General features: G+C 45.2%; 2 protein-coding genes across 9 annotated transcripts; both read right to left on the bottom strand.

Moving 5' to 3' along the window:
* Positions 1-203: 203 nt before the first annotated feature.
* On the bottom strand, positions 204-1,381 carry LOC111082299 (transcription factor 15). The gene is made up of 3 exons (XM_022378492.2): positions 952-1,381; positions 759-889; positions 204-675 (listed from the first exon to the last, which is right to left on the bottom strand). The coding sequence occupies exons 1-3, from the start codon at positions 1,149-1,151 to the stop codon at positions 554-556; spliced, it is 453 nt and encodes a 150-aa protein (XP_022234184.2). The 5' UTR covers positions 1,152-1,381; the 3' UTR covers positions 204-553.
* A 1,638-nt stretch (positions 1,382-3,019) lies between these two features.
* On the bottom strand, positions 3,020-19,923 carry LOC111081786 (zinc finger CCHC domain-containing protein 10). Of its 8 annotated transcripts, none has more exons than XM_022377946.2 (7): positions 19,670-19,923; positions 16,204-16,415; positions 9,784-9,891; positions 4,001-4,359; positions 3,520-3,643; positions 3,229-3,450; positions 3,020-3,122 (listed from the first exon to the last, which is right to left on the bottom strand). In XM_022377946.2, the coding sequence occupies exons 2-7, from the start codon at positions 16,357-16,359 to the stop codon at positions 3,057-3,059; spliced, it is 1,035 nt and encodes a 344-aa protein (XP_022233638.2). In that variant the 5' UTR covers positions 16,360-16,415; positions 19,670-19,923; the 3' UTR covers positions 3,020-3,056. The 8 variants fall into 8 exon arrangements, 7 of the variants coding, with proteins under 7 accessions (XP_022233638.2, XP_022233621.2, XP_022233663.2 ...); XM_022377929.2 differs by having other exon boundaries at positions 3,520-3,658; positions 19,670-19,922; XR_002608673.2 differs by lacking the exons at positions 3,020-3,122; positions 3,229-3,450; positions 3,520-3,643; positions 4,001-4,359 and adding exons at positions 5,792-6,353; positions 6,420-6,812 and having other exon boundaries at positions 19,670-19,915.
* Between the last annotated feature and the right edge of the window lie 4,058 nt (positions 19,924-23,981).

Raw genomic sequence — 23,981 nt, 5'->3', positions numbered from 1 at the left:
CTTTTGATGTTTGGATTGGCTGCTATAAAATACGAAGACACATTTGTAAACAAATCGACAGGTGGCATATAATTTTTACAATGGACAAGTTCCTAAAAGGTTTCAATGGTTTTTTAATAATTATTTGAGCCCGATACTATCACGATAGTATCGATTGTATTTTCAAAACATTCAATGTTGATATTCCTCAATTTTGATATTCCGTTTAATATTACTAGCTAGCTGGGACTCTAAGCTCTGCACATATAATTTTATCCAATTCACGAATTAATTTTCCACGCGATTGGTAATTTGAAGGACTCCTTTTAGACTTGGGCAACAGTTTTATGCTGCCATTAATATGTTTCTTAAATTAATTGTTGCAGCAGTTCAACCATAGTGGCAGTGAAGTCCAACTGAGTGCTGATGGGGTACAAACGAAATCCAACAGATGGCGCTCGTAGTGGGCGGTTAATTTGAAAGAATTTGCCAAGGCTGTTTTAATTTAAATAAATACCGCGAAATTCATTGCAATTGCACATAATCTAAGCTTAATCTGATTACTTAATATTGTTCACTTGCTCTTCAAACAGAAAGTGCAGATGCTGATGCGCCTGCTGGGGCCTCCAGCTCCACCTCCACCTCCGCCGCCTTCGTTTTCGTACTTATGCAGCAGACAAGGCTGAAAATCAGTTCCTGTGGTAGAAGAGAAGAATCCACAGATGAGAATAAAATTGAAGGCGGGTATTCCACTCCCCCCCCCAGTGCAGCTCTCGTACCTGTCTGCAATGTGCTGCTCAGATGGGTGATGTAGCTGCTGGCCAAGCGGATGATTTCGATCTTCGAGAGCTTGCGGTTCATCGGCTCCGTGGGTATCATACTGCGCAGGGCCTCATAGGCGGCATTGACACTATAGGAGTGGAGAAGGGCCTTAGAGCTGCGGCTATGGCTATGTGTGTACCTTGGACTTACTTGAAGGTTCTGTAACGCTCTCTGGCATTGATCTTTTGCCTGGGTGGCCGCCTCCTGCCGCTTCCGCCTGGCTGCGAGTCCTCGGAGTCGCCAGCCCCTCCACTGGCACTCCCATCGGTGGGACTCTGGCTGTGGCTGTGGCTGTCGTGGCTGAGGGCCGTCAGCAGATACGTGGCTGTTGCTGCTGATGAGATCGCCATCCGTTTGCCTCGACGATCGCTGACTGAATGTGGCACGCCGCCGAAACAGCAGCTCTGCCCCAGAATCACTGCCTCTGGCTCCGCTTCAGCCTCAGGTCCAATGGTGGTCCACTGGTCTGCTGATCTGCTGGTCCGCTGGTCCGCTGGGCCTCTGCTAAATGAATTAAGTCATCGCCAAGTGACGACAAATTGTGCATGAAGAGACACACACAACAAAAACAACAATAACGAGAGCATTTCTTACATTGGCCCCTCAGCTCGCGCACTTGTCAAAACAAAGCCGCACAACTAGCTCCCTCCCTCTCCCTCTCCCGCTCACTCTCACCATCCACCCATTCCTTTTTCTCCGCACAAACGAAGTACTTGTACAATATTAATGGCGCATTGAGGGACGGATCCGATCCGATCCGTCCCAAGGATAAATACCCATCTTCATTTGTCCATCGATAATTTGTTTAGCCAATTTATTTGTTGGTTTTATGTGCGGCCTGCTGCCTGGAAAACGGAAGTGGCCCTTAGAAGACCACACATGCCACGCATGCGTTCAAGTGCGGCATGCGTTGCCTGCTCCTCTCCCTCTCCAGCAGCTCCGTGGAATGTGCCCAGAGGGATAATCCAGATATTTATAGACTGCTGCAAGTGGCACAGCTCATAAGGAGGTGTCCCAGTCGTCAGTTAATCAAAAGAAATATGTATGTTTAAATTTAATATTAAGAATCATTTTATTTATATTTTATACACATTTGTCGAAACATTCACTTAGGTGGCTAGAAAAAAATCATAATGAGAAACAGAAACACAATTCGCTTAGGAGTAGGGAGGCGTATGAACAAATCCAGGGGCACAAAAATGGGGCGTGGCATAGGTATATAGATTGTATGTTGCAAGCTCGATCGATCGATATGTCTACATGAGTATATCTGTTCTTTGAGTGTGTGTGTGTGTGTGGGTGTGTGCGGGTGTGTGTGACAATAGCAAATAAACAAAAAAAATATATATATGGTAGATATTAAAATATAAGATCGAGTATATTTTTCTTCTTAGGGGGGGGACGGGAAACTTGATGTGTTTTCCTCATCTGCAACCTCCACTCCTTTTCTTCCTTTATCATTTCGTTCTCTTCATATTTCGTTTTTCGTTTAAAATAATTAAAAATAATAGTAAATAAAACACCACAGTCATGATTTTTAATAGAACACAAAATATACACAAAAAATTGTAGTGGGACAAATGGAGGGAGGGTAGTCTGAGGGGAGGTGGTGTACAAATTAAGGAAAAGCTCGAGAATACGTGTGGAAAATGTTGTGAAAACTTGCAAATAGCAAAATATTTACAAAAGCCAAAGAATTACAAGAAAAAGACAGCACTAAGAGGGGGGCGGGGGGACTTTAGGCGTTTCTTTTTTTTGTTTTTTTTTTTTATATATTTATATTTTTATATATTCATATTCGTATTGTATTTTTTGTTTGATTTTTGTTGTTCTTCATTTTTATTAACATATAAATAAATTTCTTCGTTTGAATTTCTGTATTTCGTTTTCTTCCTTTTTTCCATGTCTCTTTTTTTCTATATTTTGTTATGAGAATTTTGCTAAAAACGATTTAAAAAAAAATGTACATTGCCAGAAGGTTTTTGTGGTTGTTTTTGTTTTGTTTTTTGTTTGTATCAAATGAGTGGCGTGTGTGAGAGAGAGAGAGAGATAGACAGAGTGGACGGTGACGGGTAGCAAGATGGTTGTGGGTGGGGATGGGGGTGTGTGGGGGACAAGGTGTGTGATCTGCTGCTGCATTTGACTCTGTACAGTTGAGCGTGTGACTTGACTAAATCGGGCGAGGGCGTGGCCAGTGCTGGGATGGAGCCAAGGCCAAGGCCAAGGCCGGGGGGATCCGCTGGAATCCTCGGGCCTTAGATCAGTGCCGTTATCAGCTTGGCCTTGAAGTTCACAAACTTCTCGCTGGTGGCGGCCACGCGCTGCAAAAAGAGAAACAGAATTAAAAAATATTTTCAAAAATCCAAGACATCGAAAATGGGATGGGGATGGGGATGGGAATGGGAATGGGAGGAATGAGTCGCTTACCAGAATCAAATCCTGCACCAGATTGGCCAGACCACGATTGGCCAGCACGACCAGGCGCGTCACGGGGCCGGGAATGCCCTCGGTGTAGCCATCGGCATTACGGGTGCTGTCCCCGTCCGTGTCGTCGGAGCCGAGGCTGCCGCCGCTGCTGCTGCTGGTGCCGCCGCCCACGGAGTTGGCCGCCTCATCGCCCTGCTGGGTCTGAACGCTGCCCGAGAAGAGCTAAACAGATGGAATATAATGCTTGATTTCGGTTCATCCAATTGGATCGGTGTGGGGGCGGCTACTCACCCGCACTACATCGAGCAGGAAATTGCCAGAGCCGCCGGCTCCCAGGCTATTGCCGCTGGGCGAGCCACCGGCACCGTTGCCGCTGGACCCACCGGCCAAACCCGCACCGCCGAAATTGAGGAACCTTTTGAACAGATTACTATTTGGTTGGGTGGGTGCATTCATTCATTCATTCCATTGGTGGTTTGTGTGGGTTTTGTTGTTGAATTTTTCGTTGTTGTTTTGTTGTTTTATTGTTGTGAAGAGGGGAAGAGGGGGTGATTGGAGGAAAGTGTGAGATTAGTTGAGTGTCTGGGGTGGAATTTTCATTTGAGTTTTCACTAAAAAGTTAATGCCATCGATAGACGATAGGATCGCTAATTGATCGAACAGTTCTATCGATAAGTGATGTAATGTTCTGCACGACCAATGGATGGGTGGTGGTGTCAAGTGACTCCTGTTTCGGCCCCATATACATATCGTATGTGTGTACCGCACTTACCTCTTGTTGCGGTCATCCAGCTCGGCCGTCTCCTCAGCCGAGTCGAGGGTCAGCTCATCGATGGCCGGTGACTTTGACTCCGACTGCTGCAGATCATTGGTGCTCAGGGCCTTGACATCGCCGAGGCTGGCAGTTGGCGAGGATGTGCCGCTGGATGTGCTGTGCGTGGGCAGCTCGTTGTTGAAGCTCAGCTGAATGGGTTCGTTGGACTTGAGGGGAATGGGGGCCTGGGCAACGGGCGAGGCCTGTGAGGCAGCGGCGGCCGCCTCCGCCTCCTTGACCTGGCGTGCCACGCGAATGGTCTCCTCGAGCTGTTTGTTAATCGCCGACAGATCGATTTGTGTATCGGTGGCGCCGTTCTGTGTGTGTTATCGGGTGGGTGGCAGGTTGCAGGTTGCGGGTTGTGGCATTTTTTTTCGGGTACGGATGCGGATACGGGTTCGGGATTGTCATTGGTTTTGTTTTTATGGTTGTTGGTTGTTTGGTGATGTTTTTTACAAATTTCGAATTTTTTGGCGTTGATTTTGTGCGTTTGTGTGTATACATAGGGAGGGGGTTGGTGGGGGGGGGGGTGGTGTGCAACAGGGAGCGGGGAGCGGGGAAGCATGGAGCGTGAAGCCAAAGGGATAAAGCATAAGATTCGGCGCAGTGTGGTGTGTTTTGTTTGTGGGTGTGTTGAGTATCATCCAACGTGTGTGTGGGTGGGGTGTGTGTGTGTGGGTTGTGATTGATTTGATGATTGAGTTCGATGTGAGGTTAGATTTAGGTAGAGAGAGAGAGGGGAGGCATGTTATGGAATGTTTTCGAGGAGATTTGCACAATCGATTTGTTTGATTGATCGATTAATTAATCGTGTGGTGATGAGTAGATAAATGCACGTGCACAAATGCGTTTTGATGTATTTTTGTATACATTTGGATTTCGATGACGATTTCGGTTTTTGTTTCGTTGATTGTCGGAATGATTTGCAGTTATCGGTTGTCAGTTATCGGTTATCAGTTGATCGTTTGATAATTATTTTGTTTTGTTTTTGTTTTTTGTGAGTTATTGATATTGCACAAATCGAATCGGGTTTTAATGGAACATGAAAATAAAGAGAAAAAGATACAAAAATAAGCAAAAGACGAAAAACAAAAGTGGAGTGAATGGTAGTGGAGTGGAGTGGAGTGGCGAAGGCGGTATAGAAGATAGATCAAGCCAAGAGACAAGGACTCTACCTTGGATGGTAGATGGTATATCGAGCCACTGCTCGAACGGAAAAGTCAAATTCGGATTGGATAATAACTCTGAACTTGAGTGGAGAATATCTGAGTACTATATGGAACTATTGAAGGAATGGCCAGTTCCTGCTCATCTGTTTTGTTTTTGGCTTCTCTTTGTTTTTGAGCGGCAGCAAGACGAACGCAAATAGTAGACAGAGACACGGCACACGATGATGAGTGCAGGAATGAATAAATACACGGATATAGATCGCTTTTGTGGAATGCTTTTTGAATGTGCGAAACGATATTTGGGTGAGAGAAGTCAGAGGATATGAATGAGGATACTCGTGAGCATGAGGATTGATCTACCCAAAAAAAAAAAGAAGAAAAAAAATAAGAGTGACTCGTTTCGATGCGTGACTCGTTTCCCACAAAATGAAATGGGTTTTGCAGTCTGTCTGGGCACCAAAAGTGTGTATGAAATATATATATGTATATGTAAGAGGGAGGGAGATACCATCTACATATATCTGTTATATATATCTGGAGCGGGTATAGTTTCAATAGCAAAAGTCATTCGAGGGGTAAACATTAATTCGGTATATTTGGAAATGTATTTAAAAAAATGTCTTACACAACTAATACAACATAAATGTAAAATATAATTCTTGTAAAAAAACACCTACTAGCCTAGGGACGAGTGAATGAGAGTGCGCATGAGGGAGAGGTACAGATATGCAGAGAGACACAGAGACAGAGAGAGAGAGAGAGATATAGATGTAGGTATAGGTAGAGAGGTTCTGAGTGAAGGTAGGAGAGTGGACAGTGGAGAGACAGGCAGATATAGTACAGTCAGAGAGAGAGAGAGAGAGAGGAAGAGAGAGAGTGACAGAGAGTGCTTTCTTGGTGGTGAGTGGGTGGGTATGTGTGGGTGTGGTGTGCTGAAAACCAGTGTTGGTAAAAGTAATTTCAAAACAATTTCGTGTTGTTAAGCAATGCCAATTTCATTTCATTTCATTTCCATTTAACATAATTTTAATATTTGTTTGGATCTGTTGGGGCTGTTGTTGGTCACACATGTGGTTGTGCCTGTGCTTGTGGTGGTGGTTGTTGTTGTTGTTGTTGTTGTGTTGGGGATATTCTTTTAGTCGCTGCACGGAAAAATTTAATAGATAGAAAAACCAATTTAAGTGCCATTTCTTTTGGAGTTATCTCACAGTTGTTGTAGCAAATGGAACGCACATTTCTGTTTGTTTCTTTGTTTCTCTGTGACTTTACAGGGTGTCAGCCGACTCAGTGGTGGTGGTGGTGGTGCTGCTGCTGCTGCTGCTGCTGCTGCTCTTGTCCACGGCATCGATCTCGTTGTCATCGTCGGGCTCAAAGGTTGGCAGCTCGATGGTCACCCGCGTGCCACTGGAGTCGCTGGAGGTGCTGGAGCTACTGGGGCTGCTGTCACTCTTGCTGCTCTCATCATCGTCGTCGTCGAAGTCCGCATCGAAGCTGGTTCGTGCCGCATTGGCGCTGTTGCCCTGGATGGCCGTTCGTAGCACCGTGGGTCCCAGGGTGCGCAGCAGCTTGGAGATGATGCGGTTCGCTTGCTCATCGATTTGCTACAACAACCAGGAATCGATTGCGGATTGCGGATTGTGGATTCGGTGTGTTTGTTGGTCGTATAGGGTGCATAGGGGGGAGATTAGTTTACTTGAGTGTGGTTACATACGTTGGTGGGTGGGAAGGGGTGGAGTGGTGGAGTGGTGGGGTCAGGGGTCGCTACTGAAAGGAACTGGGAACTTGTTGGGTCTCTAAGGGATATCAACGATAAGAGTGCGCAATAAATGTGGTGTGGCGTGAGGTCTACGGGGTGGGTGCAATGGTACATCCAATGTTTCGAGTGAAGTGACTTGTGAATGGGATTCAATGTTGGTTCAGAAACGGTTCAACAGTGCGGCTCTGGCTCTCCAGTTCGAGATTCCATTCCAATCGTAGCCTGGCTGTGGTTTCACTTCCGCATGGTTCAGAATTGGTGTAAAAATAGAAGCTTCAAAATAGATTGCAGCCAATGGGATTGAGCGCGCATTATGCTCGATATTACACATAAGAAATGGTTTTATCTTTGAATCTTTTTGAAGTTGTTCTCAAGTTTTGAAGTTCCTTATGGAACCACCGAACCATACCGGAACCACCGTTGAACCGTTTCAAGTTTCAATCCAAACGATGAGTGAGACTGGAAATGTTTTTTTTTCTGCTAAATGATGTTTTCAGATGCCTGTTCCTTCTTCTTCTCCTTCTTTTTGTTCTGTGGATGTTCTTGTTGTTGTATTTTTTTCTGTTTTTTCTGTTGGAGTGGTTGTTGTTGTTGTTGTTGTGGTGATTGTTGTTGTTGTTTGTGGTTGTTGCTTTAAATCCTTAGCATTTTGTTCAGATCAATCAAATACTGGCAATAATTTCGTTATGCTGCCCGTTGTTGTTGTTGTTGGTGCAAGGGTGGTTGTTGTTGTTGATGTTGTTGTTAGATTATCTCTGGTTGTAATAAAATAATTGGTAGAATTTAATAAACGATTGATTTCAGCGATGATGGTTAGCAATTGTGGTTCATCGATGCTATTGTCGGTGGGAATCTGGATGGTGGTTTTGGTAGGTACTGGAGGGGGATTTTCAGTAGTGGAGGTGGTTGTTGTTGCAGGCGTTGTTGTAGTTGTTGTTGCTGAATCTACAGCTGTCACTGGCTCCAAAGAGCGCGGCAACAACAGGCTCGGTATATCCACACTGCTTTCGGTGGTGGTGGTGGTTGAGGTGGTGGTGGAGGTGGAGGTGGGACTGGTATTGGATGAAGATGCTACTAAAGTGGGTAAGCTATCACCTTTAGTTGTCGCCGTGCTTGGCGTCGTTGTTGTCTCTGGCTCAAATGTGGGCAAATCTATCTTCACCCGCGAGCTGTCATCGCTGCCATTCACCTCATTGGTGGCTGCTGCTGCTGCTGCACCACCTGCGCTGCTGCTTGGTGCCGCATCGTCATCGTCATCGAAATCGGCATCGAAATCAGCATCGAAATCGCTGGCTGGCGTCGTACTGCGTCCGCCCGCACCGCCAGCACCCGCACCGCCACGATTGCCGGCCAGTATGCTAGTGAGCAGGCCGGGTCCGGCCACACGGATCACCTGGGCTATAATGCGATTGACTATCGAGTCGATTTCCTATCGAGAGTAGAGCACAAGAAAATATGCAACAAAAAATCGTTTCAACAACACTAAACACTGAGCTGGGAGCTGAGAGCTGAGCTTCCACCTCCATGATTGTCGTGGTGGATTCGTGGATTTGTGGTGGATTCGTGGATGATTCTTTGGTGGTTGGTTGTTGGTGTTGGTGCTTCCACATGAGATATGCTGATGCTGATGCTGATGCTGGTTGGTGTCTCGATTGATTGTTTTTTTTTTTCGATATCTGTTGCTGATTGCTGATTGTTTTGTTTCATTGATGATCTTTGGCCAATTTTTGAATGGTTTCATTTGGTTTCGTGGTTTTTTTTTTGGTTTTTCGTTTGCTGAAAACTCAATATGAGATTCGTATTGCTGGGCTGTATGTGTGTGTTGGGTTGTGTCTGTTTCTGTGTCTGGTGTTGCGAGTTGGTTTTTTTTTTTTTGGTTGGTTCTACTTGGTGGTGGGGGGGTGGTGCTGGCATGCGGAGAGGGGTTTGGTGGGGGTGGTTGAGTGCACTTTTGCCAAGCCCCAGGGACATGCAACGGGTAGTCGAAGGGTCGAGGAGTATCGGGAGTATCGGGAGTAGGGAATTCCAGCCACTAATAACCGATATCAGAATGTGCCAATAAGTGGGGAAGTTCGGGTAATGCCTTAAGCTATATCTCTATATGTATATATATGTGTGCAGATATTGGTTAGATTTTTGGGCTGGGTCTTGGCTCCTTGGTCTGGCCAGCAAACTCCCCATCGGGCTCGAAGCGGGTCAACTCCTCGGGCAGGCTCTCATAGTCCATATCGCTGGACGGTCGCTTCATTTTCTCCCCATTATCGGACTGGTTCTCAGTATCGTCCTCGTCCTCGTCCTCGTCTGAGGGTCTCTGGCTGGCCGGCTGCCCATCAAAAAGTGGATTAAGAATCGTCCCAAGGACGACGGGCCCGACGCGTGCCAACACATTATTGACTAGACGATTGATTTGCACATTGATCTCCTACACGGAACACATTTCATTTCATTTCGTTCGATTCATTTCGATTCGAATCGATTCGTTTGTCATATAAACACAAAACACATTTCATTTAGTTTGGGGTGTGACTGGTTGATTGATTGATTGATTGATTGATTGATTGATTGAGTGATTGCCTAGCCCTAGTCTAGTCTGGGAAGGAATAGAGAGTTAAGTTTCTGAGTGTGGGGGGCGGGCGGTCGGGACTGTGATTGCATTTCTTTTTCTTTTTCTTTTTTTTTTTATCGGGTGGCGTTGCTCTGAGACAGACGTAGAGAGGAGACAGAGAGGGAGAGAGAGAAGGGGCATGGGGCGGGTAGGGAGTTCGATATATATATATGTACATATGTATATGTGTATATAGTAGTTCGATGCATACCTTGGTTATATCCGGAAACAGTTCGCGCAGCAAGCCAATTGTTCTTTTATTGCGATCGGCTATCAATTGTTCTTGATCTTTGGCGCCCAATGTCAAGACATCGATTTCCTGCAAGAAATATCAAACAAACTCTGAGACTATGTATGTATGTATTTATATATATATATATATCTATTGCATAATCTGACAGTGAAATGCCAGAGAGCAAGCAGTTGAGGAAGATGAAGTCAAACAAAGAAAATAAAAAAATAAAAATAAAAATGAAAATAAGAAAACAACAAAAATGCCCCCAAAGTGGCCGCAAATTGACGAAAATAAAAAAGACTTTCACTTTAGACAATGAGTAGCCTTTGGCTGAGTGACTCCACTCCCCCTTCCAACCCAAACCCAAACCCCAACCCCAACCCTGCCCGCCCCCTGTCATTTGTGCAATCAAGTTTCAAGTGTAAATTGTAAATTGTAATTTGTATGTGGTTATGTTTTTCTTGCTGTTTGTCTCTTCTCTGTGGTCTTCTATCGGTTGCACAGCAACCTTTCCCTTTCCCGTTGTCTCCACTGCATCATTCTCCGTTTTGCAGCAGTCTGTGCACCACATTGAGCCACTAAGTGGGTGGCTCTTGAGCCAGGGCACAGCTACAGCTACAGCTACAGCGACAGCGACAGCGAAATGACTTTACACAAAAAGTTGTTAACGTTAATGGGCTATTCCGAGCAGAAACAACAACAAGTCTAGGGCTAAGCTATCAAAATATTGCACAATAAATTTTGAAAATTGCATTAAAATTGCATTTTGTGGGTGGGTGGAATGAATGAGTCACTGAATAAATGGCTGGGTGGGTGGCTGTGCGGGTAGGCAGCAACTAACTTGGACAATCAACAGCACGAGTCACTAAACATGCAACAGCAGCAGCAGCAGCAACAACCACTTCTTAGTCGCAGCAATTGTCAAGGTGCCAGGTGCAAGTCGTGGAAAGGCGAACGGGTGGGGCGGGGGGCGGTACTGACGGTGTGCCCAAGCTGCACAATCTAATAATATACCATCAACACCTTAACAATTGGAAAAGTTTCTGCCGCCCCCATAGCTTTTCCCTGACAGAGCCACAGAGAGGAGGGTAGGGGTAGCGGTACGGGCGGGAGCAGGAGCAGGAGCAGGAGCAGGAGCAGGGGGTTGAGGTGTCCATTTCAATATCGGACAATGCCAGAGAGATAAAATCCACTCAAAGTTGTTTATACCCTTAAGCAATGGAAGCCCTTGGGCACTGCAGAGCGAATTAAATATTTCATTTTTCAACTCAAATGGAATTTTGTTCTACGGGGATTGTTGGAGGGGTTCAGTCGATCTGCCTACCGATACGATAAAGTATGCAGAATCTGTAATCTGTAATTAATATGCATATATGCTGCATACAATGCGCCCATTGTTTTGAAGGGTTGACATTGATTTCCATTGTATTTAGTATGAATAATTTATTTTATTCGAGTTAAATTTCCAAGTAAAATTGCCGTCACAACTTTCGTACACTTTGAACTGTGCAACACACATCTGTGTGCCTATGTTGCCCCATTTGATTTGGCAGAGTATCGCAATGAAATTGTCACGTTTCTCAGCTGGTAAAACTTTTGGAATGCTTCGCGCAGCTACTTAAAGGTAAAAGATTGGAAGCGGAATGGCCTCGTTCCCAGTCCCAGTCCCAGTCCCAGTCCAGCCAATCATTCTCGGGGCTCATTCAGCTGAGAGTGCGGCTCCTCCTCATGCTGTTGCAACTCCTGATGTTGCCTCTCTGCTGTGCTGTTGCAGTGTTTAATTGACTCCAAAGTCGGTGCGGAAGTTGACTTTTACACGCGGGCGGAAGTCAGCAAGCAGCAGCAAGCAGCAGCAAAGATGATTATGATGATGATGATGATGGGGCGGAGACATGGCATAAAGTAAACTTTTGATAGTTTGGCCAACAAACTGTTGCCACTTGCTACTTGCCATCTGGCAGGTCCCCGTCCCCTGTTCCCTGTCCCCTGTCCCCTGTCTCTGTTTGTGCGACTCTGCCACACAGTGCGCGCCTCTCTCTCTCTCTCTCTCACTCTCACTCTCTGAAGTATTCATCATATTTTAAGCTGTCTGTCAGTGTCAGTTTAGTGCGACAATTGTTTGGATAGAGACAGACAGAAAGTACTTGAAGCAAAAGTTGCCATTTTTATGGGACATCTTAATGAATTTCAAATGAGTTCAAGTCCAGGAGGCAACGGGCAGGCAAACGTCATTAAAGCGAATGCTGTGAATTTTAAGCAGCTGCCCCAAGTATGTTGGGAATTTTAAGACAAATGCGGAAGAAGCCGCTGCTGCCACTTCGCCACGTTGGCACGCGGACAGCTCGCAGGCTTCACATGTATGTACATATGTATGTGAACTATGTGATATGTACATAAATATTGATATAGTAGAATTTAATGACCTGTGGACTGAGCTCATTCACTGGGCCATCGCTAGCTCCACGCCCAGCCCAGTGATAACGAAAAATACCTAGTAAAAAATCCAACAACGTTTTTTTAAATGGAAACAGCCAGACAGCCAGACAGATATCAATTGCCTTGACCTTAACCAACTTAAGGCGACTCTAAAACTTAATAAAAAATGCCACAAATAACTGTCATACATATATGTATATACAATGAATACATATACATATGTATGCAGATATGTAGCTATCTATATATGGCTGTCTGGCTGGTTTATGAAAAGAAACCCCCAAAGCAATCAATGGCGAATAGCTGGCAAAGTGGAGCCGCAATAACTAGATTCGATAAGCGACGAAATTACGCATAAATTAGCTATGCAAAAAAAAAAAAAAAAAAAAAACAAATACAACAAATTTGTTTAAAACAAATTGTGGAAGATTTCTTCAAGCGAAATACAATAAAAACTGTCGAGGCGTTAATTGATCTCCAAGAGAATATTTAACAGAGAGAGAGAGATGTTTGACAAACACTGCTTTCAGGCCTTAGCCAACACTGACTGCACCCTGCCACTCCACTCCAATGGAGGCCATCAAATATCAATTTAATTGCAAATGCGACCCCGTCATAGTGCGTGTCATGATCAAAGTGGATTAACTATCTATTTCTATATCTATATCTATAACCATATGGATGCGGGACACGCCCATGAGTGGCTAATCCATTGAGGGGCGGTGGTCGAAATGCTTAATGCTTAAGCCAACTTGTCAGCCAGCTTAAGGCCTTGCTCAAGCGGAGCTAATAAAAAATACGCGACACAATTAAATTAAATTGGAAAAAAAAAATACATAAATACTGATCAAAACTGGAATTTTAAAATGAATAAATCAAATGCGTCTAACCATTGGATAAACGTATTAATTATTCTCAAGAGTTTGCTAATCGCCTAAGAAAACAGGCATTTATCTGGTTTTTTTTGCTATTCCCTGTGGGATACTCTTTCAGAGAGGGTCCATATATGTTCAGGATCCTTCAGCCCCCTCAATCCTGCTGCCAGTACATCTCCAATGAGCATAATGGCTGGTGGCAGGGCAGGGCAAAGGTAAATGTTATTCGATTCGTGTAGACCAAAGCTAATCTTCCATTCATGTTTATTTTATTTTTGATTTATTTTTTTTTTTACTACAACTGCATAAATTTTCAGTCTCAACTTCATGACTGACAAGGCAAGCGCGTCTCGTTTGCCACTTAACAAAAATGCAGCTACCAACAAATTGCCTACAGAGCTCGTACAGCCCCCTTACCCAACCCTCCGAGTGCCACAAATTGCGATTGTCGCACAATGCGGCGGCATATGCGTGATATGTGTGCAACAGACCGGTGGAGAAGGAGCAGCAGTAGCAGCAGGGGCAGGGGCAGGGGCAGGCAGAGGCTTAGCTTACATAAGCGGCAAGTCTGCTATTGGGAGAGAGAGAGAGGGACTTGCACTTGGCAAGGAATCAAAAATGCTGTCGCTTGTGGGTGAAAAACCGAAGCAAAGATGACAGTGATAGTGACAAAGGGCAGTTCGAGACGTACGACGGCTTGTGGCACAGAAAGCAAAATCATATTAGTGGGGGTGGGGGTACCCTCAGCGGGGGCTGCCCCAAGTCGTAAGTATTTTGAATGAAGGATGGATCAAACCTTTAGGATATCCCACTGAAATGTTGCCGCATAGAGATAGTATAAAGGACCGGCAATTGGTATCTGACCTGCAGCTGTCCTCAGGGTATGACAAAGTTCGTTGTGTTCCTTGGGCCAACAAGCGACAACCGACAGCCGACAGCCGACAGCCGACCGGTTGTTGTTATGTCATTTGAACCACGTGCTGGGGGGCTCCAGCGCCAGCGCCAGCGCCAAGGAAGTTAGCGAAACGAGCGAAACGGAAAAATAGAAAGAGAGACGCAGTCGAAGACAAATAGACCGGCAGACAGACAGACAGACAGACAGACAGACACACCAAACAAAAATAGCAACTGCACACAATGGAGATATCATTGCAGTTGACATCGCTGCAGTACGATGGAAAAATTGTCCATAGCTCTCTGATGCCTCTCTTCCACAGAGCTACTTAGTGGTGCGGCTGTGTCTGGTGATAGGGGAGCGGGTAAGGGGTGGTTCAATCATCATTGTCATCCTCTCGTTAAATGATTTATGGCGCAAGGCATGTCAACACGCCGAGATGAGCATGATGAGCATCCCACAGACAATGATGAAGAGCAGCAGACGGATGGCCAGGCATTGCATAGCGTGTGGGCTATAGCAAACTAATACTATATTCGAGTATATGTATGTATATATCGGCATCATTATCGTATCATCGTTTTGTGGGCTACATTTTGACCTAGTTTACCGCTTTCAGCCATAGAGCTACAGAGCCACAGAGCCACAGCCATAGCCATAGCCATAGCCATAGTCAAATTGGGCAATGACAAAATTTGTTGGGCTTACAACTTTGTTTAACATTTTTAAACATTTTTGGTTTTTTTTTATGGAATTTTTTTTTGGGCCCTAAGTAGATGATATTTCAAAATGCGTGGGCGATGCACTCAAATGTATTCATTGTACGAGTGTGTGCATGATATCACAATTCCAAATTGCCTAAACGAGTTCAGTTCAGTTGAGCAATCAAAGGTTGAACAACTATTGAAAGATCCCAATCTGGACGAGGCAAAAACAACACCCAGCAGCGGCGTTAATATCTGCAGATGTCTTTGGTCTTTTGTCCTTTGAAAAAGTGTTTAAGGTTGCCTTCAAAAATGCATTAAATATCACATTAAATAATTGGCAAATAATTATTTAACGAAAGGGGCAGGGGCAGAGGCAAAGGAAGGGGAAGGGACAGGCATTTGTGCAAATTTGTTGCACAAAGTGAAAGCCATAAATTGACATAAAACAATGCTAAAACGCAGACCGAATAGGTATCTTTTTGGGTAACAAATTAGCACTGGTGCAGGTGCAGGTGCAGGTGAGAGGCAGGAGCAGAGGCAGGGGCTGGCCGGAGTGTTAATTGCTCCCCCCCGCCCATACCCAGAGCCCAATGATCCATGATCCATGGTGGCTTTGACGATGATCGAATGCGAACAACGAGCACGAAACTGTGCCCCAAATGAAAATGAAATGGAAATTGAAATCGAAATTGAATTGGTGACTGGGAATGGAATTGGAAATGGCAGTGGGGAATTGTCTTGCTGGCAATTAAGTAATAAAATAATAGAGCTGCTGCCTGCCTGGCTGCCTGGCTGCCTGGCTGCAGCTTGCCCAACACTCGAACCGAGTAACCCAAAAGTCCGGTTTGGAGCGGTAAATTGTGGACAGGCAGGCAGGCCAACACCCAGGCACCAAGACACACCAGGCTAGTAGCCAAGTAGCCAAGTAGCCAACTAGCCAAGCAGCAGCTGAGACTATAGCTGGCTAAGGAAACAGGTAACAAGTGTGCCAACTTCCTTGGAACTGGTTCGACTCGCAGCCATGAGCGTCGAGCTGGTCACGCAGGTCCGACGGGGCCCAGAGACCCCGAGACCTGCATTGGCGTGGCTTTGCCAAAAAAGTAAAAGGAAGTTTTTTTTGCGTCGCACCAAAACACGTTGGGGCCACCGCTCTGCACCGCTCTACGCCGCTCTTCAACGCTCTACGCTCTACGCTCTGTCGTCTCTGGAGCTTACTCATCCAAGTGCAAATTTGTCAAGCAAATATGTTCGAAAGGGCAACAGAGGCAGAGCGACTGCAGCAGCAGCAGAAGCAGCAGCAGAAGCAGCAGCACGCGCTACTCTAAGCGAGGTTGGGCATAAAAGTTTTCAATTGAAAATTAATGCATTTGGTTTATTTTAGTGCTAAATTTTCTCACAATTAAAGAGAACTTTTGAATGGTTTCGATTCAATATCTAAGCAAAGTGTAGAACTTGTTTGGCTACCCTCGTTTGTTGGACTTACCTTGCCATTGGCCAGTGGTATCTGCAGCACATCCAGTTCCTGGTTGCCGGCTGGCTGGGGCTGGGGTTGGGGTTGGGGCACGGGTACGGCGCTGATCAGGCAGACGGCGCTGCAAAGGGCCAGCGCCAGAATTTGCTGTCTGCTTGGCTGCCTCATGGCTCTGGAGTCTATGTCTATGTCTGTGTATGTGTCTCTCTATATGGAGATGTGCGCTGGAAAGAGAGGTGCCCAGAGTTGCATATTAATTAATGAGATACACAGATACACACACAGTCGGATACAGATACACAGTTACTGCTGTACAATCGATAAAGGTCGTCGCATTGACCTTCAGATGATGCGGCAGTTTATTTTTTCTTGCTGTGGTTTTTTTTTGTTTTTTTGTCTGTTATATCTCACATGTCTCGCATCTTGTCCTACACCCAAAAAAAAAAAACCGATGTCAATGATCAACGTTAAACGTTAAATTAAAGCCAAAACTCGCGTTTGATGTTGGCTTTTGGTTTGGTGTTGGCTTTTGTCGGCTATTCTCGCGTCCAAGGTCCCTGGCGGATATGCGGATGCTAACGCCAACTGTCAATATAGCCGCGACGCGGCATATGTTGGTTTTTGGTCAAGTTTAAATATTGGACATTTCTTGGGCAACACGCCGTATGAGTAATGCCGCATGCAGTATGTGGAAACGGCAGCAGAAACGGCGGCAGCAACAACAACAGCAGCAGCAGCAGCAGCAGCAGCAGCAGCAGCGAGCAATTTACTTGTTTAAATCACAACAGAAAGCGCGGCAATCAGAATTATGTAATTTTCTTGTTCACTTTTTGTATTTGGCCAGCAGCGAGCGCTGTTGCTGCTGCTGCTGTTGCTGTGTATTTGTGGCTGTGTTGCTGTAAGCCTTTCAAAGAAATTGTACGCGGCCCGGAGGCAGCGATGACCCGAGAAAAAATAATTTAGAGAAAGAGAGATGGAGAGTAAAAGTGGTAGTGCGAAAATTACACACACAAACACAAACACAAAAAATGTGAGAAAATGCATTAAAAACGCTCACGCTTGAGTCGCGACTCCAATTGAAGGGCTTAGAGCGGAAGGGTACCCGGTGCCGGGTCGCAGCTAATTTTCGTTGGTCAACAGAGAGCCCCTGACAGCCTCCACTCCACACTCCACACCCCACACTTCGCAGGTGAATCATTCAGCTGGGTGGGGGGGCCTAATGACAATCTTTTATTAGAGGTGAAACTAAGTATAGAGTGGGGGAAACCGCTAATTAGAACTGCTTGCTGTTTCGCCTGTTTCGCCTGTTTCGCCTGTTTGGACTTTGGATATACTCGCACAATACTCGAGCACTCGTCTGGATGATGGCAGCATGGGCAGGCACAAAGGTTAACAGCGGCCCCGACTGACAATAGTGGAAAATTGTTGGGCATGGAAAGTGCCAAAGATAGTCTAGGGATTAGAGATCCAACTGGGACCGCTCTGACACCAAGGCAACTATGGATAAACCAGGTCCAAGTTCAAAACTCCAAGCAAGTGCCATCAAGCTACTCTGTCCAAAGGTCAACAGAAGCACTTTTAATGCTTCGAAACTATTTTAGGAATTTTCATAATTATTTTTTGAGCTTTAAGAATTTTAATAATAATTTTCTAAGCTTAAAGAATTTTCATAATTATTTTTGGAGCTCTAGGAATTCTGATAATTATTTTGTAGTGTATCTACAGCAGATATATTTTCGTATTATGAAAAATCTTTATTCGAAATGAACTTAAAAATTATTTTGTTTAAGTCTTTCTCTGTCAATCAATCGGACAATCAAAAAATTTGGCAATCCCAAGGGATTGGATGGGAGGGAGGGAGGTATGCGGAAGAGGGTACCCGAAACAATTTTGTTCGCCAGTTTGTTGTGAGTGGCAACAACGGCAACATGCAACATGTTGTTGATGATGGTCAAGAGGGAAAGAGAGAGAGAGAGAACATGATTAGGCTTAACATGGCTCAGAGACTGTTAAAGTAGGGCGTAAGCGCCAAAAGCAGGCAACAGCGAGAAAGATAGAAGGAAAGAGATGGATAGAGTGTTAAGCAGAGAGTGAGGAAGATAGGGAGAGGAGACGCAAACCGGCAATAACAGAGCCACAATGTTATGTCATCTGCCAACTTTTGCTTTTACTTTCAGGCTGCTCTCTCTCCCTGCCTCTGCCTCTGCCTCTGCCTCTGTCTCTATCTCATTCATTTGGGTTTTGGTTTTTTAATTTATGTTTTTCTTTTATGATCCATTTGCTTCTAACAATTGTCCAAAGTGATCACCAATCACCGATCACTCCACACACGCGAATCACTTCAACGTGACTGGACATATTCATTTTGCTGGTAAATTTTGGTCTTTGCATACGGATATTTTTGTTTTTGTTTTTGTTTTTGTTTTGTTTTGTTTTTGTTTTTTTTATGATTGCTCGTTGGTTATTGCACAAAAATTTGCAACAACAACCAAAGAAAATCATTAAAAAAAACAACGCAAATGTGGCATTGAGTGCATGCATCGACATGGACATGTCGTAATTAAAAAACAATACAAAAACCCCACAAAAAGAAACAGAAACTGTAATAAACAGCGCTGATAGACTTTAAGGGATTTCGAGAAGGAGATTTGGCAACTGTTTTGGAGTTGAAAGCAATCGGCAAGTGCTGATTCGACCGGGCAAAGCGCCCCGACCACGGTGCGTATGAGTAATGGGTTGCATCTATGAGACTTGACTTCAGTTCAACGTGATCTGCTGAGTGATCTTTGCTTAACTATGTGTACACTGAATGTTCTGTTCTCTTTTTCCCACTCCCCACTCCCCACTCCCACTACCATTTGGTATCCTCTTCCCGCCACCGATTTTGCCCTCGACACTCGACAACACGAAACACACACAAAACACGAGCCCCGCCGAAACGCAACTTGCAATCAGTGTTGGCAATCAAAAACGTTTTCTGTTTTCTGTTAACCAACTCGCATTAATTGGGTAATCGAGACCAGGCCGGAATGAGTGCAGCAAATGAGAAATGAGACAAAAACCGAAAATAGTCCAGCACACGCGTCATTTTTGGGTTTTTCTTTGGGTTTCTTCTTCTTTCTTTTTTATGTTGGTTTGGCGTTTTTTCACAAACAGAAATTTCTTGTTAAAGTGTAAGGCACAGCAAAAAAAATATGCAAAAAAAAAATGTAATAGGTAATGGAAATTCAAATGAAATTTTTGGTTAAACTTTTTCATAGTTTCTTTTATGGAATTTCTGGCTTGGCCAGCAGTTTTTGTTGTGTTTGATGTTGGGTTCATTATTTTCGATTGAGTTCGTTATTGGTTTGAGTTTTGGCTTTAATTTTGGTTTATTTTCGATGGTTTATTTTGGGTGGTGGGGGGGGTGGGTGTGGGGGGTGGTATCCTCACTAACCGAACCGATCCGATCCGATCGGCACACGACGGAGATACATACACGTTGATCAACTGCCTGCGGGCTGGGCTGCGCTGGCCTGGGCTTCCAAAACAGCAAATAAACACGAAAAAAAAAATGGGTGGCAACAGTTGCGTGGATCCGCTGGATGCAACAAACAAAAAGTGTCTTGTGGCTTATCGAGAGTGCTGCCTGCGTTGCCTGTGGTGTGCGGTGCGGTGCGTTGCCTTTGCCTGTGCCTGCGCTGCTCTATGTGGTCTGGGCTGTTGGGCCTGCAATTGATTACTAACGTTATTTTATCACACACAAGCGACTAAAGCTCGAGACAAAGCGCGCTGGCCGGAGCAGAGAGCAGAGCAGAGCAGAGCAGAGCAGCGCCGTGTCAGCCGCTTAACGCCTCGGCGACGGCGACGGCGTCGGCATCGGCGTCGAGCCGAGTGTCTCGGGCCGCGTCTCTGCAGCTGACTCAAAAGCCTGGCCAAAATGAAAACGAAAGTGAGCCAAAAGCCAAGCTTCAAGCTGAGTCGCTCTGCCTCTGAGCTTGACCAGACTTTTGAGTGGTTTTCGGGCTTCGTTTTTGATACTTTTTTTCCCCCCCTTTTGTTTTGTTTTTTTTTTTTCGGCTTTGGTTTTCGTTTTCGTTTTGTTTTTGGCCAACACGATTACGCGAAAAGTTTCCGCCTCGTGACTGCCAGCTTCACTTTGTCAGGCAGTCTGTCCATCCCATCCCATCCCATCCCGTCCCGTCCCATTCCATCCCATTCCGCCTGCCCGTCTATCAGCTGTTGGGAGTTTGTAAGTTTGACAGTTTGCCAGTGGGCCGTGTCCAGGATTAGAGCTTCCCCCCCCCCGACGACTTGTTTTGTGCTGCGGCTTACACAATCTCCTGCAGCTGCGCATCTGCGCACTTTGCATAAACTTGAAGATCGTTTCGCTTCGTTTTTGTCTTCCCGAAAAACCTTTTTCCTTCACCTGCTCGATAATAATCGTATAATCGTTTAATCGTTTAATCGTTTAATCGTTAGTGTGTCGTGGAATTTATCGATCGCAATTTGCACAATCAATAGTGCGCAATCACCTCAGCATCGACTCTCGACTGTTGACTGTCTCTTGGGCAATTCCATTCAATTTTGATTGGATTGGAAGTTTTCTGCGAATTTGAAAATCGTTTCCCCAATTCCGCATTCCGAAAACTGCCAAAAAATATATTTAATTGCACTGGATTTGCATTCGTGTTTCTAGTTAATGGATCATACGTTCATAAAGGATGGTGAGAAGGAGTCTAAAGAGTCCAATTAACCCTACTTTGGCTCCTAATATGAGGCTGAGTAAGTAAATTTATAGGACACTTTGGAGCCCTCCCATCCCATGCCCAGACAAGTCTAATTAGCAATTTGGCGCCCATTCTATGTGTGTGCTGTACCAACCGAACCTTTGTGGCTCTTTGGCTTACTTATGTAACTGGTCTGAAAGCCAAATACAAAGCTTTCTGCAGCGTCATGTTGGCCATGCACTTTGCCCAACGACTCGATGATAATCGGCAGAAAACCTTCGGATAGTCGAGCAGCAAGGCAAACCAAATCAAATCAAATCAAACCAAGCACACAGATCCAACGATCACCACCAGTCAACCAACCACAAGACAATGTCGCCCGACGACATGGCTGTCCCTGTGGCTCTGTGACTCTGTGGCCAGCGACAGTTATAATTTGTTCTTGAACACCGATTCAGCGATCGATCACGATGATCACGCACCACCATTACGATGAGCAGCAGTGATAATAAAGATGTTTTAGGTATGTATGTATGTATGCGTGTGTGTAGCCGCAGGCTGACCTTCAGAACACATCTTGAGCGATATTTCTTGAGATGGGCTTTCAATGCCTGAATGAATGGATGAATGGAGAGTGAATTAAGATGTGGTCTGAGAAGGGCTTACAGCGGAGGCTGACTAAGAAGGCTTCCACAGTGATTTTCGAGCTGATCTTATCGTACATATTCAACGAATCTCTTTGCAACGAATCCCCACTGTATCTGTCTGTATTGGGGTTCTTGTAGCCGGAAGCTTTCAATGAACATAATTCGATTCGATTCGATTCGATTGCTGTCTGAAGTACGAGTATCTGTCGCTCTCTTTGTGGCTCGATTCCGATTGGATCCCTTCCGAAAACCAGACCAGTCGCCGTCTCCGATTTACCTTCGGCAACAAGTTGTGAAGGATAACCAGTGCTGTGCTGGGCTGTTGCCTGTTACTGCCGCTGCTGCTCAAGATCTGCAATGGGTGAACGACACAGTACGAGTACGAGTACGAGTATGAGTACGAGTACGAGTACTCGCTCCATTTAGAAGTGCAAGTGTTCGCGCAGACATGCATGGTGAACTACAAATTACGCATACGCCGCATTGTACAGGCCTGGCTGGCAACCAGCAAGCAGCAACCAGCAACAGCCATACAGATAAAGTATCTCTCTGCTCCGCAGTGTGCTTTATTTTTTTGTTTGGTTTTTGCTGGATTGCAAAAGCGAAGGCAGGCGAGCACAAAAAACTAAATCCAAAATCAGTCAGTCAGTCAGTCAGTCAGTCAGTCAGTCAGGCAGGCAGTTGGCTATTCAGTTAGTCAGAGACTTGAGAGACTCAGAGACTAAAAGTTGCATGCGTTCGAAATCAGTTTAAGGTGAATTAGATTTTGACACACACACAAATGTACATCATTTTGCATATATGTATGTATGTATGTGTTTGTGTGTGTGTGTGAGTATATGCAAAAAATTCACATAAGAGTCAAAATTATGAAATTAGTTTCAGACGGGTCTGGGGTCTGCTCGTTGTTCGTTGTTGGTTTTTTTTTTTCATTTTTCTTTTTTTGCAAAAGCTGCCAAATCGAAAATGACAACGAAATTAGCTTTAATGGCCGGACCTGTGCCTCTCTGGCGCCAAATCTTTGCCTCTGCCTCCATTTGTTGTCTCTTGCCATTGCCACGCCCACTTGTCAGGTTGTACTCCTCGAACTCAGAGAGCCCCAGCCAGCGCAAAGCGAACTTTGTCAGTGTGGGGCGACCTTTAAATTCGGGACACTGCAAAACAGTTGCCAGCCATCGATGGGAGGAGCAGCTGTCACCAGAGGGGTGTCTGCAGCATTGCGAAAGGTTTAACGAGGAACGGCAGCCCTTGTAACCTGTTATTACTTATTACTTTCTGCTGTAGCTTCTGTTCTGCTTAATCTTCAATTTAATATATTTTTCAATATATATATTTCAATCCGCTTGCCAATTGCCCCGCTATATCTATCGCTCTTCTGCCATCTTTGTGCATCTACGCGTATAAATTGTATCCAATTTTATGGCCGGGGACAACAATTAATGCTCATTCCGGTCCAAGATCCAATGGCTGCACTCAAATTGTACCTAATTGCTGGAGACACCGAATTCAGCAACAGAATACAGTGTCCCGCGTTCCTGTCCCTGCCATTGAACGGCAATTCATGGCGCATCAATTAATTGTGGCTCTTGTACCTTCGAGGTTGACAACATTTTAAATTGTCCAAGTCTCGGTTCAGTTCAGTTCAGTTCAGTTCGGTTCGGATGAGTCTGCAACTGAAGCTGAGGCACAGCTCGTGCTCGTGCTTGTGCTTGTGCTTGTGCTCTGGCTGACAGTTCACTTTGCCATGTGCCCAATGGTGCAATTAAATGAAAAGACATTGCCGGTGCTGTAGCTGTTGTAGCTGGAGCATCGTAGCCGGTGTTGGATTCGGTGTCGATGTCAGAGTTGATGTCGATGCCATTGTTGTCGGTGTCTCTGTTCAATGTTTGTTGCTGTTCAAGTTTTAATGACAGGCCATAGACAATAACAAGGTTGTGCGGAGCTCTGAGCTTTGAGCCCAAGCCGATGTCGATGTCGATCTCTGAGACTGAGGCAGCATCATCTTTTTTTGTTGGGTTGTTGGTGTTGTTTGTTGTTTCTGTTCCTCAGATTCCTCTGATTTAATTGCCACCGTTTTTGGGCCATTACATGGCTACATGGCATGGGTACTTGTGGGTAAGTAGCATCGCATCGCATCACATCGCTTCGCATCGCTCAGTGTCTGCTCCGTAATGTTTCATTGCTGAGACCCTGCCCCAGAACGACTGGACCGGGGGACTTTCGGGGGGCAATGAATGAATGAATGTGATCTATTATGTGGCGCGGACTTTCAACTGATTTTGAGTCATACCAATCGAATCGCGAACTGTGACTCCGAGCACGACCCAGTACTAGCCACGGGGAGGTGGTCTGTCCAAATAATACGGCTACGCGTTGTGTACGAGTACGAGCAGCACTTGTCATTGCATAAATTAGCCCATAACTAACTCTCACA

This window comes from Drosophila obscura, unplaced genomic scaffold (genome assembly GCF_018151105.1).
Source record: "Drosophila obscura isolate BZ-5 IFL unplaced genomic scaffold, ASM1815110v1 contig_73, whole genome shotgun sequence".
NCBI lineage: Eukaryota > Metazoa > Arthropoda > Insecta > Diptera > Drosophilidae > Drosophila > Drosophila obscura.
The sequence above is the reverse complement of the archived record's forward strand: the minus strand, read 5'-3'. Positions and strand labels throughout refer to the sequence as shown.

Excerpts from the sequence above, each read along its gene's own strand:
- LOC111082299 (XM_022378492.2), bottom strand. The coding sequence starts at position 1,151 with ATGGCGATCTCATCAGCAGCAACAGCCACGTATCTGCTGACGGCCCTC. Across the intron at positions 890-951 it reads GAGCGTTACAGAACCTTCAA|TGTCAATGCCGCCTATGAGG; the intron begins GTAAGTCCAAGG and ends CCACTCCTATAG. Across the intron at positions 676-758 it reads GAGCAGCACATTGCAGACAG|GAACTGATTTTCAGCCTTGT; the intron begins GTACGAGAGCTG and ends CTTCTACCACAG.
- LOC111081786 (XM_022377929.2), bottom strand. The coding sequence starts at position 16,359 with ATGAGGCAGCCAAGCAGACAGCAAATTCTGGCGCTGGCCCTTTGCAGC. Across the intron at positions 9,892-16,203 it reads TACCACTGGCCAATGGCAAG|GAAATCGATGTCTTGACATT; the intron begins GTAAGTCCAACA and ends TATTTCTTGCAG. Across the intron at positions 3,123-3,228 it reads TGGTGCAGGATTTGATTCTG|CGCGTGGCCGCCACCAGCGA; the intron begins GTAAGCGACTCA and ends CTCTTTTTGCAG.